This window comes from Argopecten irradians, chromosome 16 (genome assembly GCF_041381155.1).
Source record: "Argopecten irradians isolate NY chromosome 16, Ai_NY, whole genome shotgun sequence".
Classification (NCBI taxonomy): Eukaryota; Metazoa; Mollusca; class Bivalvia; order Pectinida; family Pectinidae; genus Argopecten; species Argopecten irradians.
In genome coordinates this window covers 31,561,569-31,579,572 of record NC_091149.1, presented here as the reverse complement: position 1 = coordinate 31,579,572, position 18,004 = coordinate 31,561,569, and the positions used below count along the sequence as shown (strand labels likewise).

Here is an 18,004-nt window from a genome sequence, read left to right as displayed (position 1 = left end):
CGTGTGAAACTGAAATTACACATGTGATCACATTGGTATACAAATATAACCTATATACAAAAAAAGATCAGATAAATAGTAGGCAAATACAATAACTATTATACAAATAACATAAAATGTAACTGTATAAAAAACATCAAATAATAATCCAACAGTGGACTAAGTATACCATAACGTTAACGTAAAGTCACATTGAAATTGTTCTCATATCTTTACATTTAAGAAATAGATATTTATTTTGTTGAGGTTATGAAGGTATAATGGTAATGGAGCACAAGTGAATTATGTAACCTCGCCGAGGCTCGGCGAAAATTTACACGGGCTCCATTATCATTATACCCTCATAACCTCAACAAAATAAATATCTATTCCTTATATTTACAGTTTTTTACGCAAATAAATATTTTTTCTCGTGACAGTTGCATTTCTTTTTTAAAAATATCCATATTTTTCTCTTTCCCGTCATTGTCAACGAATTTGATTTCATATGTTCCCGCCAAAAGTGGGGTCATGACCTCGCGCTTCCTGCCGCATTGCGGCATTGACAACAAAACAAAATATTTCCTCGTTTCTTATAATTTTTAATTGTCATCATTTCAAAAATCATTCAAATCTAACAAAAAAATAATTCCTAAAATCAGTTAAATATTTTATCAATAAATTAATGTATTTAACAATATTTCTTTAAGTATCGCAAACTGATCTACGATGGTATGCGCAGAAGGATTAAATCCGAGTTGAAGTAGAGAAGCGGTTTGTCTTTGAATGAGTTAGGCCTACTGATTACCGATATTGAAACGTCATGATCAGAATCTTGGATCGACACTGATATCGATTTAGAGTAGATGAGGTTGCGTACATCACAGAAATGCCTCATGGTAGACGTATAACATGTATGTATAACATACATCTAAGATCTCGCCGACATGTAAGTTGGTCCACCAACCTGATTGAAATACAGATCCTTATAACCTCTCCGTTCAATCTTCGCCAACGTAGTGATAATATGGATCAGTATTTTAAACAGATTGGTTGGTCCATGTCTATAGCAGCAGTGTCTTGGAATGTCATTATCAGTTGCTTGGGTCAGAACTAATGTCGACTCCGGGATAGAGCTATGGATTTTTACTGATACCACATTAACTTTGGAGTTTACTGACACCATTTAATATATCGACGAACCTTGTACTCTACTTTAACAGTTTACTCCAACAGGATTGGAAGGATTGTTTTGTCGCTTGTGTTCTACAATTACGCTTTCCGCAATATGCTTATTCGCTCCAAAGTCGTTGCTGGATCGCTATCGCACACCGTTGCAGCCTCACTCGACATGCATCGCCACAATTATTTATGTTCTGTGTATCTTCAGCAACATATCCATGACCTCTTCTTGTTAACTGAAGAAGTGTTTCGAACAATCACAGAACCGCCACTGGTAATATCTAATTTACCCTGGACGACTTCGCTTTTCACTTCAGATGTCAAGGACATAAATAACGTTTCCACGTTGACGGAACTTTTGGCACTAGTCTCCATGAACAAAATGCCTAATGCTTCAGCATATTTCTGAAAGAAAAAAAATAAAGTAAGTGATCATTTTCACGGATCTAATTTTTAAGATTTTGCACATACGTTATGTGTAGTCTGATAAAAAAAAAGTTTGCCATATTTTAAAGATGCTCCCCCGCTGACAGCCAGAGCATAACAATATCATTAGAACGAACACACATATAAGATGATTTGTTTTGCTTTTGGTGTATGCGAAATTAGGACCTCATTCCTCAAAGGGCAAAGTGGATTTTATTAATTTTGCAATTCATTATTTTGAATACTTTGAAATACATTCTGAAATGAAATCAGAAGGTAATGCTTGAACTTGCCAATGATGGTAATAAAGTAAAAATCTTTTGTAAGTGAAAAATACCATTAATCAGCGGCACAGCACCTTAAAACAAAATCATCAGACACGACAGAACAGTAACGTTTCAAAAAGCATACAGGCATTTAAAAGTTTGCTCCATAGTTGAACACACTGAAGGGATATATAATGAGAGTCAGACTAATTCAGTCGTCTGCATCCTTACCTTCCCCATGGTATATGTAACCACCCGATAGGTGGACATGTCCGATTTGTTCCCCACCAATATCATGGGACTGTCACCACCTCCGTATTTCTTTATCTCGTCAATCCATGTCTCTATGTGTTGGAACGACTCCTATAGAGACACGCAAGATTTATTATAGTAGTGTTAAGTTATATGGGATATGCTTCATACAAATACTAGGCATCTGTGTCGGAAGTATCGTCACCATAACATCACTTGAATGTCTGTTACGTTCAATGAAGCAATGCAGTTTGTTTGATTAAATTAACGTCCTATTAACAGCCATGGTCATGTAAGGACGACCTCCCATGAAGGCGGTGTGTTACGTGTATGAAGTGCGCAGTGCGTATTTTGGGAGACTACAGTATATTCGTGTTGTCTTCTAGTATAGTGGAACTTTTGCCCTTTTATAGTGCTATATCACTGAAACATGCCGCCGAAGCAACATACCCCACCCGCTCACATTATACTGACAACGGGCAAACCAGTCGGTTCCACTCCCGTTTTGCTAAGCAGGAGCAGAAACTACCACTTTTAAAGACTTTGGTGTGTCTCGGCCAGGGGTCAGAGCCCAGAGTATACCTCACAGAGGCGAGCGCTCAACAGCAGCAATTGGGTCAAATTTTGCTTTCGGCATATATTATGTATGTTACGGTAGCTGCGGACGGAGGGCAGGAGGTTTTTTTTATGTTGTTGCATACGCATTGCTGTTCATCGTGGCGAAAACTTACTTTGATACGAAATTAAATATTTGTAAATGTATCATTTTGCCATAAAATATTAGAAATGTATGCGGTGGGTTGCTTGTATGTTGTGCGAGGTGCTAGTTTTGGTATATTCATATAGTGTCTTCTTGTATAGTACTTTTTTATCCACCGCTTTCGCCGAAACGGGGGGATATTAATTTGGGTTTGTCCGTCTGTCTTTCCGTCGGTCTGTCCGTCTGTCTGTAACACTTGGTTTCCGTGCAATAACTGTAACAAATATAAACCGATTTTCTTTAACTTGGTGATACAGTTAAATGCCTTAAGGTCTAGGCCAAGTTCGATTGCGACTGTAGATGGACCTTATTTAGAGGAGTTATGGCCCTTTGCTTAAATAAAAAGTCAGTTTCTGCCACTTCCTATACAATAACTTATAAATATTAACATATTTTTTTCAAACTTGGTAATAAGGTTTAATGTCGGGTTAGACCATCAGCGGATGGTATTTATCAGAGTTATGGCCCTTTAATTTAGTACAAATGTCATTTTTCTGCAGAGTTTTGGCTCTGTGAATTAATAAAAAAAATCATTTTCTGCAATTTCCCTGCAATAACTCTAATAAATATTAACCGATTTTCTTCAAACTTGGTAACAAGGTCAGATGCCTTAACGGCTTGACCAAGTTCGATTGCCACTTTTGGCCGACATTATGTAGTGGAGTTATAACCTTTGATGTACTAAAAACGTCATTTTCTGTCATTCTCTGTGCAATAATTGTAATAAACAGATTTTCTTAAAAGTTAGTATCTAAGTTAAATGCCTTAAGAGCTCAGCCAAGTTTAATAGTCATTTTCAGTGGACATTATTTAACACAGATTATGACCAGATTGACCAGATTGTGACGAGGTTTTTAGGCCGCCAGGGTTTTCAAGTTTAAATAAAGTCTGCATTATTACTTACCATATCAGTGACGTCATAGACCAGCATTATGCCATGAGCTCCTCGGTAGAACGATGACGTCATGGTTTTGAATCGATCCTTACCCGCAGTATCCCACTGTTATTAATACAACCGATACCTTTACATTGATTAATGAATAATTTTTCTGTTAAAGATGCTCCACCGCCGACAGACCCTAAATGATACTCATCATTTGAACAACAACTGGTGTTTAATTGTGTATACATATGTCTAATTAACACAAAAAATATGTAAAATTATATAAATATTTATTTTGCTTTTGGTGCATGCGCAGTCAGAACTTCATTTTCGGGATACAATCATTATTTCTAATATTTTTATCTTGAAGTAAGATTAGAAGCTCAAACTTTTCAGTGGTGGTAATGGTGTAAACTAAGTAACTTTTGTAACTGAAGAAAAATACCTAATCGTCTGATCCTGTTTTTATAGTGAAAAAATACCATTCGTCAGCGGTGGAGCATCTTTAAAACATGTCAAATTATCTTTAATTACATTCATATATTATATAAATATATATATACTTTTTGATGCCAAATAGTATGCTAAAAGAATTAACAATTTATAAGTATATTTATTTTGAAGTTTATACAGTATTTTTCTATTGTTAAAAACATAGGTCTTTTTCTATAAAAGTTATTAGAAATATTTTTGTTGCCGTAAAGATTGTTTGTTTGTTTGATTATTTTAACGTCATATTAACAGCCAGGGTCATGTAAGGACGGCCTCCCATGTATGCAGTGTGTAGCGTGTGAGAAGTGTGAGGTGCGTGTTTTGGGAGACTGCGGTATGTTCGTGTTGTGTCTTCTTGTATAGTGGGAACTGTTGCCCTTTTTATAGTGCTATATCACTGAAGCATGCCGCTGAAGACACCAAGCAACACACCCTACCCGGTCACATTATACTGACAACGGGCGAACCAGTCGTCCTACTCCCTGTATGCTGAGCGCTAAGCAGGAGAAGAAACTACCACTTTTATAGACTTTGGTGTGTCTCGGCCAGGGGACAGAACCCAGAGCCTTCCTCACAGGGGCGAAGGCTCAACACAAGGCAAAAAGTGAGGCGGCGCCAAGGGAGGCATTAGGAAAGATAAAGTCAGTTAGGAAGAAGAGAAAAGATAAGATCCTAAATTTAGTTGCCTTTTACGATCATGCAATAGGGGCAGCAGGTACAATTCTAACGCCCTACCTGCAGGGCACCAAATATCAAGAACAGACTTTTCCTCCAAATATCAATAACATACTTTTCCTCTCATATTAGTGTAATATTGGTTAATTCAATGCTACTTCGTGCTTGTGCGATCAAAGTGCTCAAGAAGGTTATTATAATGATAACATTTGTTACACTTACTATTTGTAGACTTGCAGTTTTGTCATCGATGTTGACTGTTCGGATTTTCTACAGAAGGAAGTTTCAACACGAATACACCTGTACATTACATTTCGTAATAGCGTCTTAATATAAAACAATTATCAGATATAGTCGATGTTTGTTTTCAATCAAATCAGATCTAAAAATAACTATCTGATATTACTTACACAGTATAAATGTTGATTCAATATATAAATATTCAAGTACATGTATTATCAATTTTCCGTTTACACGACAACGTATGTAGTAATGTAACCATGCAGAAAAGTTAAAATCACCGATCACAGGGTAAAGTGTAATTAGAACCATCAATGTAAAACAAAATTCAAATATGTATTTATTACTTCAGAGATTATGACGGATACACTATGCTAATTACTTGTATATACTTACAAAATTTACGCCAACAGTGGCGATAAACGCGTCTGAAAATATGTTATCCTGTAAAACAAACAGACATTATGATACAATATTTATATAAATTATAATTCAAGGAAATACATATTTCTAATATTGCTTCTCTATCATTTTTACATTCTAAACCCTTTATGTTTTACGTTGAATACACTAATTTTAATTGTCAGTGAATTATATGAACGTAATGTATTAATACAGTTATATTGTAAATAGTCTATGTTTGAAGAAAACAAACTATGTAAATAAACAGGTGTTACGCATGATTCCCCGTGTCATAAATATACTGTGTACTTACGGATACAAATATACTGTGTAATTACAGATATAAATATGCTGTATAATTCCGGATATAAATATACTGTGTAATTACGGATATAAAGATACTGTGTAAATATGGTTATAAATATACTGTGTAAAAATGGATATAAATATACTGTGTAATTACGGATACATACTGTGTAATTACGGATATAGATATACTGTGTAATTACGGATATAAATATACTGTGTAATTACGGATATAAATAATAATATACTGTGTAATTACGGATATAAAGATACTGTGTAAATACGGATATAAATATAAAATATAACCATATTTAAAGAAACCTTTGCATATGGCGTCTATCATTCAATTTGATTAAAGTTAGGATCCTCATTCTGATACTTCGTGAAATGAAAAAAACATGCTAAACACTATAGGACCCCATACTTACCGCAAATCTGAGTAGCAAGGATGATTTCCCGACACCCGAGTCCCCTATCAGCAGGTACTTGAATAAGTAATCGCTGCAACAGAATGATTCAAACAATTTAGGAAATGACAAACTAAACATTTCGGTTTCTAGTAAATTTAGTTGAGCTTATTTTTAAGAAATCGCTTATTTATTTGATTACTCTGTTGATATGGCATATGGCATAATATCAATAAATGTTTTAATTAGTGTTGGGAACTGTTTATGAACGAGTTATATATTGTATTACATTATCGTGTTACTAGTGTTCAAATTTTCAATCGTTCGCGCAAACACCCCGATTAATATTTTAGTTTAGACGTTTTTTATTGTGACATACAGCTTATGATAACGTGTTTGTTTATATTCGTGGTGTGGGGAACGCAGCTAAATATTCGAAAATTACGCGAATATTTAATATTATATATAAACAGTCATGAAAATTTTAGTGATATACAATGTGTAATTTAGGTAAATAGAAAAAAAGTAACATTTTATTACTAAAACCGATTCACATAGAGCATTTTCAGCTCACCTACCCGAAGGGCAAGTGAGCTTAATATGCTGTGGTGCGGCGTCCGTCCATTTTCCATTTAAACAACTTCTTCTTTATATCCAAGAGGCTTAGAGACCAAAAATTGGGCCTGTGAGATGCTGGGAGGAAGGGCTACCAAGTTTGTTCAAATGATTGTTTGATTGTTTGAGTTTTACGGCCCATCGACAACTAAGGTCAATTAGGGCCAAACTACAGGCATTTATCAGGATAAAAGATCAGGGTAAGAAAAGGCAAGTAAGGACTAAAACACAGATTGTAAACGTTTATTTGATAAAAAAGGTTTGCTTGGGATAAAACAGTTCTAAAATACATGAAAAAACTCATGCACAATGTTGATGAAACTATGAAATGTTGAGTTGATACGATGATATGATGAGAAAACGTTCATATGTTGTTTAGAATACCGATTTCTTTGAGATAATTAAAAATACGATTATGTCTCGCGACATGGAACAAAGTGTACATGTCGGAGACGTCGTAGTACTTATCTCGTATGTGCTTAAAATCAATACAGTGCACTAAAATATGCTCCACTGTGAGAGGAGAATCACATGCATGGCATGTGGGAGGATCCTCCCCTCTCAATAGATAGGAATGTGTAAAATATGTGTCCAGTTCGGAGCCGAGAGAGAACAACTTCCTTTCTGCGGTCTTTCCGAATGGACAGTTTAGGATTGTAAGTGTAGGTTGATTTTTAAACAGTTTATTGTTTGTTTCGGTAGACCACCTTTGTTGCCAATGGTGTTTGATGGCTGACTGAATTGAAGGTTTGATGTCGGTGTATGGTAGTTTCAAATCTGTTTGTGCTAGGCGAAGAGCAATCTTAGCTGCTTTATCGGCCTGTTCATTCCCCTTTATACCCACATGACTGGGAATCCAGAGATAAGTCATTTGAGTTTAAGACGATAACCAATCTGATTAAAATACAGATCCTTAAACGGATCTGAGAAAATCCCATTAGGGGTCATGTCCAGGTGACCTTTGGAAATGGCCAATCAAATTGCAACTTGCAAAATTTTGACAGTGAATTTCAGGGACGAAATAGTTCAAAAAACTGTCAGAATTATTTTGGTTTACGTAGTCATCTCGCCCAAAGAGCACAATAAAGCTAATTGTATATGTATACCGGGACGAAATATCGTTTTCAATGGATGTGACAAGGTGTAGAAAGTGTTTCTTATATGAAGACCACGTGGTACAAAGGTCATTTGGATGTTACCCCCTATGGGATATTGTCAGATCCTTTATATAACGGAGTGGGCATAGGGATCTGTATTTTAATCAGGGAAAGTCCTAATGCACTCCCGAAAGGAGGATTTATGTTCTTCGGGTAATGCACTGGACTTGGCCCTCTCATGTAGAGATAATTTGATATCAGGTGTTTGAATGAGCCATGGTGGTACATCGGATACGGTGTACTCGTCAGTGGTGTCGAAATTTATTGTTCAATTTGTTCAAATGAATGACCTTGAACTTTATTCAAGGTCACAGGGGTCCAATAGGCTAAAATATCTTGATACGACTTCTACTTCATAACCAAGAGGCCTAGAGACCTGATATTTGGCATATGACATGCTTGTATGAAGGGCTACAAAGTTTGTTCAAATGAATGACCTTGACTTTCAGTCAAGGTCACAGGGGTCAAATAGGCTAAAATCTTCAAACGACTTCTTAAGAACCAAGAGGCCTAAGGACCTGATATGGAGCTTGTGACATGCTGGGATGAAGGGCTACAAAGTTTGATCAAATGAATGACCTTGACCTTCATTCAAGGTCACAGAGGAGAAATAGATTAAAATCTTTAAACGACTTCTTAATAACTAAGAGGCCTAAGGACCTGATATTGGGCCTGTGGCATAATGGAATCAAGGTCTACCAAGTTTGTTCAAATGAATGATGACCTTGACATTCATTCGAGGTCACGGGAGTCAAATAGGCTAAAATATTTACACGACTTCTTCTTAATAACCAAGAGGCCTAGGGACCCGATATTTGGCATGAGATATGTTGGGATGAAGGGCTACAAATTTTGTTGAAATGAATGACAATGACCTTTATTCAAGGTCATGGGGGTCAAATAGGCTAAAAGCGTTAAACTACTACTTCTTTAAGAACCGATAGGCCTAGGGACCTGATATAAAGCTTGTGGCATGCTGGAATGAAGGGCTACAAAATTTGTTCAAATGAATGACTTTGACCTTCAGTCAAAGTCTCAGGGGTCAAATAGGCTAAAATATTTAAACGACTTCTTAATAATTAAGAGGCCTAGGGACCTTATATTTGGCATGACATGTTGGGATGAAGGGCTACAAAGTTTGTTCAAATGAATGACCTTGACCTTCAGTCAAAGTCACAGGGGTCCAATAGACTAAAATCTTTAAACGACTTCTTAATAACCAAGAGGCCTAGGGACCTGATATTGGGCCTGAGGCATGCAGGGATAAAAGGCTACTAAGTTTGTTCAAATGAATTACCTTGATCGTCATTCAAGGTCAAGGGGGTCAAATAGGCCAAAATTTTTAAACGACTTCTTCTTAATAACCAACAGCGTAGGGACCTGATATTTAGCATGACATGTTGGGATGAAGGGATACAAAGTTTGTTCAAATGAAGGACCTTGACCTTCATTCAAGGTCATGGGGGTCAAATAAGCTAAAATCTTTAAACGACTTCTTCTCAAGAACCAAGAGGCCTAGGAAACTGATATTGGGCTTGTTGCATGCTGGGATGAAGGGCTACAAAGTTTGTTCAAATGAATGACCATTCGAGGTCACAGGGGTCAAATAGGCTAAAATGGTTAAACGGCATCGTCTTAATAACCAAGAGGCCTAGAGACCTGATATTGGGCCTGTAGAATGCTGGGATCAAGGGCTACAAAGTTTGTTCAAATGAATGACCTTGACTTTCATTCAAGGTCACGGGGGCAAATAGGCCAATTTTTTTTAACGACTTCTTAATAACCAAGAGGCCTAGGGACCTGATATTTGGCATGACATGTTGTAATGAAGGGCTACAAAGTTTGTTCAAATGAATGACCTTGACCTTCATTCAAGGTCATAGGGTTCAAATAGGCTAAAATCTTTAAAAGACTTCTTAATAACCAAGAGGCAAAGGGGCCTCTAATGTGCTTGGGCATGATATAAATTCTTTTTCACTCTCCTATTTGTTAAGTATGAACCATGCATGTGTTGTGAACCGCAGATTTGATGACGTCTTCGCTCTCTCTCTTTTTAACTCCTAAACTATACACACGTGTTTACAACTGTGATTAAACATGTTACAGATAACATGCATTGTTAATTATTATTGCAATTGTAGATGCTATGTAACTGTAGATAAACATATATGTAACGTTGTAAACCACGGTTTACAATACTGGTGTCAGAAGTGTGAGCATTTCCACGCCATATTTTGATTTATTTTCTCACGTTCTCGGACTTCGGGTCTCTTGATAACCGCGCACGTGGGAAGCCATTTTGACTTGTTATGTAACTTAATACTTCATAGAAAACTTTTGTCATTCATATCGTAGATAACTTTGTATTAAGGTTGTATTCTTCTGAGGTTTCAGTCCCGTTGAAGTCTCGTTTCGACATAGATCAAAAAAGTTTTGAGATTTTCAAATAAAATCTATCAATATCTGTAGGAAGTTACCAGTTGCAAATTTTGTCAAAAAATTACATTTCTAGTTTTAGTAAAAAAAATTATATGAGGATTTTGAGAAATGGCCCATTTGGCGGCCATTTTGAAATTGTGTCTTTTCGCTTTGAGTAGAGCCACAGTTTTACCATTTTTTACTGAAATTGTTTTTACTTAAATCATCACTGCGCCAGTATTTTTAGCTGTATCGAGGTAATTGTTGCTGTAATTCTTTACTGGGTTGATGGTAATTAAAATATTGAACATTAATGTGTCATATGATACACTTTTGTCTCTTTATTTTTACATTTAATGGTAATTTGAGCACAATTATTTTTTACTCGAAAATACTGAAAAATAACAAATATTCAAATGGGGCAAAAAAGTAAGCACACGGACCCCCCATTTTTCTGCCTGATTTAGAAAGAACAACCCTTTCCCTTTTGATATGAAAAATATTAACAAAAGTTTAATACCAGGACTTTTTCTATTAAGGGCTAAATTTGGCAAAAATGGCTGAAAATGGTGCATTTTGAAGCTCAAAATTAAGGGGTAGGGGTAGCATATGTTGTTATTCTGAGAAAAAATGTAAGTCTTATTGATCAAAAATGGTATATTTTTAAAGAAGACCACTAGAAAATAAATTCTACAAACATCCATACATATCAAACACCTCATTCGGAAATTATGGCTTTAATCTTTTGTATATATGGTCAAAACGGCAAAATTCCCATTAAATCGAATATTTTATCAATTAGGTATCTTTGAGTGACAATAGCTCAAAAAAAGAGCACACGGACATATGTTTTTTCTCCTATTTTCTTTTATGGTATGAACTCCTATTTCCAAAAATCTATATGAGAAAAAAAGATTAATACAAGAAATTTTTGACTTCTCAGAGGAGTACATCCTTAAGAGTCATCGTTGAAACAGTTTTTTTTCAAGAAAACGTTTCAGTATTTAAAATAATTTGGCTTTATTTCGACATTTGTGCTACTGCGTAATTCCACTACCGACCACATATTCACAGTAGCGAGAATTGGCTTCCATATTTTTTTCTTTCTCTTTTCGGTCTCCGACATTTATTACACATACGGGCGCCTGATTTTATTTCTTTTCAGGATAATTTGGGCCTTTTTGTAGCGGTCTTAAAAAAGAAAAGAAAATGACAAAAATTTTGACAATTTCTCGGCTGTTGTTGAGTTGTTTTATTTTTACATCTAAACGATTTGTCAGCCATAGTGTTGTTATTAGAGTTCGTTTTAAGCCGTACTAGTAGAGATTTAGATAATGTCTGAATGTGTTAATCTATTCACTACGACTAGCCAGCAGTTAAAGACATTACAAGGGGTTGGAGAAGCAACCGCTAACAATATCATTCATGAAACAGAACAAAAAGGCGCGCCCTTATCTCCTGATGAGCTAAGTGACATATCTATCATAAAACGTGATGTATGGGTAACATGGATGTTGGAGGGTCATAAAACTGCCATCGACATAACAGCTCCCCCTATTCCTCCATTTAACATGGATAGGGATGAAATGTGGAGGGAGGAATTCAGAGAATTAAGAAAGGGGATAGAAGAAATAAAGGTACGTAAGGAACATGAGGAAATTAAGCAAATGATTGGTTCATTAGAAGATAATAAACCATCATTAGGTCAGTCTTACGACAGCTCCTGGCAGGTGTCTGACAAGCCACCGCTAGAGACGACAACACCAGCTTCTGGTGAGATGCTATCAAACATACAGGCTGTGATACCTAAGGATGGTATGTATGTAAGGGGTCACAGGGAAACAGTTCCCAGGTAAGTAACACTGGTAATCAGCTGGAGAAGCAGGCTCTTCATCCTAATAACACTGTTGGGAATAACTTTCAACAAGGGGGACAGGGTCAACCGTCATTGCACGTCCAACCAGTAGGTATGCCTCTAAACCAGTTCACTCCACCTCAATTAGCCACCATTTTCAGGGGTTCCGCCCATGGGAGCCGTTTGTGCTAAAGTTTGATCGCATTGCGCATACCAATGAAAATGACTGGACAGAGGAGAAGTCCATTAGACGTTTTTTTGACTGTTTACAAGATGACGCGTTGGAGTACGCGGATACGCTTCCACATGATACTACATATAGGAGTTTAAAACAAAAGATGAAGGAAAGATTCAGCTCTAAACAAGAGGCTGTCGTAAACCGTCGAGAGGCCTCAAACCTCCGACAGGAGGAAACGATATCAATAACGGAGTATGCGCAGAGAGTTCAAACGGTAGTTAAAGATGGTTATTAGGAAGCTAAGGAGATCACTCTAAACAAATTAGGTACTGAATCTTTTCTCTGCAGCTGTAGAGATTGTACGACGGCACAAAAAGCTATGGATAAGAATTCGAAAATGGTTTCTGAGGCTGTGAAATATGTTCGCACCTATTTAGCCAATCAGCGTGCTCTATTCGGGAGCCGCTCAAATACTTTTCCTAGCCGCCAGGTAGACTTTGCTGAGGGCACTCAAGAAGGCGATAACACTCCGCATTCGCAGGAGTTGATTGTACAAACTATCAGTTAAAGAAATACTATCCTCAAGAGACGCGAGAGTCTATTATCCATCGTCGTATTACATGCCAGACGCGCAGCGTACTCAGTACACAGATTATGGTAACTCTTCGGGCCCGCGACCCAAAGATAGACAGTACAGCCAGCAGACTGGCCCCCCTTCGCAGGCGAATGTGGTCTCGATTCAGGGGCCGCCACCACAGGGTAGGGATTATTGGCCCCAGGGAGGATACCCAGGTAATCGCGGTAATAATCCTCATCAGGCTTCTCATGTGCGGGACAACCGTTCGGGAGGAGCTCGATCTTCCTCTCTGTCAAACTTATGAAACGCAGGTACGCCTACCAGAGGGCAGTGACCCGAGCACGAAATCAATTTAGTACTCAGCAAGGGCAGTAGTCTGTACATACCAATGACCGTGAATGGTACTTTGGTTACCACCGTGGTAGATACGGTGGCGACAATGACGCTTGTAAGACGGGGACTGTTGGATAAACTTAGGGACCCTTAATTCTAGGTAATCGTATCGGACTTCTTAGTTTCACAGGGAACATGACAGAAGTGTGGGAAATTAAAGACGGGTAGGAGTTCTTTGGACAGCGTGCGAGGCACCAATTGCCGACGACATGTTACTGGGGGTTGACTTTTTAACAGCAAACAACTGTGTACTAGATTTAAGTGTGGGTAAAATGCACATAGGTGAGGAGACAATACCCATTACTCCTTGCAAGGGTAGGTCAGGGCCTAAAATGTGTGCGGTAATAGTGTCGCCGTGTTCGACGTTAAAGCCTAATACTGTCAATTACGGTCCAGTAAAATGGGAGGGCAAGCCGGACCAGGTGTCCATGGTACAACCCGTCTTTAACACCGACAGCCCACTACTAGGCAACACCTTGGTCCGTCCCCAAACCGAGCACACGATAATGAGTGATAAATGATACTGACCACCCAATAAAGTTGAGGGCAGGTACTCGAGTAGGAATTTTGGAACCTGTAGAACTCCTTAGGGCTAACTTAGACAATATCCATGAATGTTCTCAAGCTAATGCCACTTCTACGGAAGGAGGAGGGGGTCGGCATAGCGAAGTCCAGGAGAATGACCTTATCTCGAGACCGTCGGGGGAGCTCTCAGAAACCTAACGACAAGCATTTGCTCAACATGACCTTGACATGGCGGTCACTCCTGGGGAGCTCCTGGTCATCAAATATTCATCGTCTCTTGCTCCTGACTGTCTAAAGAGGTTGGGAGAATCGCCCAGTTCTTCTTATCTATTCAGGACTCCGTATATAGAATCCCTACAATCTCCAGGGATCAGTCTCACCCTGTACTCCTTTAGAGCCAACTCCGGGGTGTGGGGTAAAATCCCTCCTGTTTGGATTATTCCCTGGGAGGAATCAACCCGATTGGTAAGGGAACCGCACTATCCTATACGGTCGGCTCCACTTTGTAACCGACCGAGTAATAAAGATGGGGATAGAGGAACTCCATCTGCGTCAGCCTAGCACATCCCAGGACCAATACCCTACTGAGGCCTCGCTCCTCGGGCTGGTGGTCCACCCCTCTTATAAATAGTCGTAACAAAAAGGGGAGGGTGGAAAACAGTCAAAATATTACAATGGGCATACTAGTTAGTTGTAGTTAGTTTACTAGTAATGCCATAGGGAGTCAATCGATCTCCAAATAATGTTTACAGGCAGGTGCCAGGGTTCGTGCCGCCGTCATTTGTATATATAAATAAGGGATTTCATACTATTGCAGGCACCACATGTGGTGCAGCACGGACTTGTTTGTAAATTACTAATGAGAGAGCAGGTGTCCTTAATAGGATCGTTCATCCATAGACCAAGGAATGGTTTGTGGAAAACAATAGCATTAGATGTGTACAAAATGTTTGAAGTAAATACTGGAATATTGAGTAACAGATACTCAATTAGGACTGGCCTGTGCAGAAAGACTAACAGCCGCCCATGTCAAACTAGGTACCAAAGATAACCGTAGAAATGAACTCGGTACCTACAATGTTTTTGTACATGCATGATTATAAGTAAGGAAAATGGCGCCATTCTCGTACACCACATGTGTCACCATTTCATCTGGTACCTAAATTGCACTGACCCACTCAACGTTCCCATGCAGGGTCGGTTGAACAACTGTATAGTGTATATAAGATCTAATTTGCCGTTCGGACAGGAAGTCCCTTCGGTTAAAAGGGCAGTGGACTCTACATGTAATAAAACAATCATGACCACACAGAACAGACAAAAAGGAACAACAGATATTTAATTTGCTCATCTTCCTTACAAGCGATGTTTCTGGGAGTTAGCGCCTCTGCACTCCGGATTTTAAGTACAAACTTCGTCAGGACCTCGACGCCTCGTAAGACAACATCGGACCTCGTGAGCCATCAGCAGGACCACCGACATTATCATCCTAAGAGGGAGCTCCATAAAATGGGGAGGAGTGTTATGAACCGCAGATTTGACGACGTCACCGATGTGTGCGGACGCGGTCACGTGGCGCTCGCTAATCGCTCTCTCTCTAACTCCTGAACTATACACACGTGTTTACAACTGTGATTAAACTTGTTACAGATAACATGCATTGTTAATTATTATTGCTATTGTAGATGCTATGTAACTGTAGATAAACATTATGTAACGTTGTAAACCACGGTTTACAATACATGATTACCAGATAGCAGGTGAGCGATTCGGGCCCATTGGGCCCTTGTTTCAAATTGAGTTTAACTATCAATATTGAGTAAATGGTATTTCTAATAACCAATACAAATTCGTGTTTAAGTATCATAATGCTATACTAGATTGTACATAAGTTGTGTACGGATTTAACACTTACTAATTTGCCATTTGTCGTTGTAAAACGTCTGTTGTATAAGGTTGTACGACAGTTCCTCGGTTGATGTGTTATGAACTGTGTTTATATGCTTACCTTCACAACGCCGCTGACATGGAACAGCGTTTAGATCTGTAGGTCACAACAGTATATATAAACACTGCTTGTAATGGGGATTACCTATGAACTTGTTTACATGTCGAATGTAATATAAAGTGTATCTATTTATAAACATTATTTGAACATGGAATTTCTCCTTTTTCCCCTGGTAGAAAAGATGACAAAGGACATCCCTATTCCTTTGTTAGTAGATCTGTTATAAATGAGTTGTCTCTTTGTCATCGCTATAACAACTCAGTCCGTTCATTCACGGTAGGCTATATATAAACATTATTTGTGGGGAATCCCCTTTAAAGTGGGTTTACCTGTAGATAGGCGAATATAGTATAGGTGTTATAAAACAGTGTATAAATGAACACGTTTCAAGTATCAGCACAAATTGTATCGCGTAATATTAGACTATAAAAAATTAAGATATCCCAGTAACAGTACAATGATAACCAGAGAAGTTTACACAGAGATTAGGGTACCAGTACTTTAATTTGTACAGTGATGTTATCAGAGACAAACTGGAGTTGGCTGACTTCTGTTTCTGTCTGATATCCCACCCTACCGTGTAATTTCACTTATATAAAACAAGAGGCCCATGGGCATTAACGGTCATCTGACTCATGGCACAAAACAACAAAGTTACAGTTTTGTTTGTTTGTTTGATTAATTAACGTCCTATTAACAGCTATGGTCATGTAAGGACGGCCTCCCATGTATGCGGTGTGCTGCGTGAATGTTGTGCGAGGTGCGTGTTTTGGGAGACTGCGGTATATTCATTTTGTGTCCTCTTGTATAGTGGAACTGTTGCCCTTTTTATAGTGCTATATTACTGAAGCATGCCGCCGAAGACAGCAAGCAACACACCCCACCCAGTCACATTATACTGACAACGGGCGAACCAGTCGTCCCAGGCAGGAGCAGAAACTACCACTTTTATAGACTATGGTGTGTCTCGGCCAGGGGACAGAACCCAGCGCCTTCCTCACAGGGGAGAACGCTCAACTCAAGGCCAAAAGTGAGGCGGTGCCATGGGAGGCATTAAGGAAAGATAAAGTCAGTTAGGAAGAAGAGAAAAGATAAGATCCTAAATTTAGTCGCCTTTTACGATCATGCAATAGGGCCAGCAGGTACAATGCTAACGCCCTACCTGCATTGAAAACATTGTTACTTTTATGCAAGTTAATGATTACTTCATATATACATGCATTTTAACTTTATAACACATTTAAATGTATTGTGTTGTTAAATATCCTCCATTAAAATATCACCAGTAGTATATTCGCTAATATTTAATACAACATTATATTATACTTTTATATAATTATTCATTTTATTGCGTATTTATGTTTACTATCATTTATATCTTGTGTTATTACATATATTGTAAGTTGATAAGGTGTCAAACATTATTTTTGGTTAAGTTGAGAAGATGTCAAACATTCTTTTTGGTTATTTTTCCCATAAAATTGAAAGCTTCAGTTATTTTTGTGCATATTTATTTTCAGTACTTAGTTCTTTTATTTTGTTTATATTATTTTTATTCGATTCTTTTTCATTTTATTTGTTTTTACATTTTGCTGTGATCATGATGCCTGTGTGGATTTCATTTCATGAAATCAAGATTCAATTCGCAGTTGAGCTTGAGACCTACATTCTTACTTTTGGATTAAATAAGATTTGAACTGTGATGTAAGATATTATAATGGACATCTTCTTGATAGTGTTTTTAGAATGCCTTATTTTTATTTGGTTTTCAAATTTTATCAAACTTTGACAGAAGAATGAATAAATTCTTAATTTTATTTAGTTTCTTTTGTTTTGTTTCCTTAATTTTTTTCTTACCATTATTCCTTAATCGATTAAATTCTATTTTCTGGCCCTATCACTTGATCTGTTGGTTATTTACAGATGTGTTTCCTTGGAATCTGACTATCTGGGAGAATACACTAAATCTGCTGATACTTCTCTTTATGAAATAGAAAACAAAAAACTA

At 37.7% G+C, this 18,004-nt stretch overlaps 1 protein-coding gene across 2 annotated transcripts; it reads right to left on the bottom strand.

Annotated features, from left to right (window-relative positions):
• Positions 1-352: 352 nt before the first annotated feature.
• LOC138310598 (uncharacterized) lies at positions 353-16,254 on the bottom strand. Of its 2 annotated transcripts, XM_069251864.1 has the most exons (7): positions 15,904-16,244; positions 6,292-6,364; positions 5,552-5,599; positions 5,138-5,185; positions 3,770-3,865; positions 2,085-2,216; positions 359-1,566 (listed from the first exon to the last, which is right to left on the bottom strand). In XM_069251864.1, the coding sequence occupies exons 1-7, from the start codon at positions 15,912-15,914 to the stop codon at positions 1,366-1,368; spliced, it is 609 nt and encodes a 202-aa protein (XP_069107965.1). In that variant the 5' UTR covers positions 15,915-16,244; the 3' UTR covers positions 359-1,365. The 2 variants fall into 2 exon arrangements, with proteins under 2 accessions (XP_069107966.1, XP_069107965.1); XM_069251865.1 differs by lacking the exon at positions 3,770-3,865 and having other exon boundaries at positions 353-1,566; positions 15,904-16,254.
• Between the last annotated feature and the right edge of the window lie 1,750 nt (positions 16,255-18,004).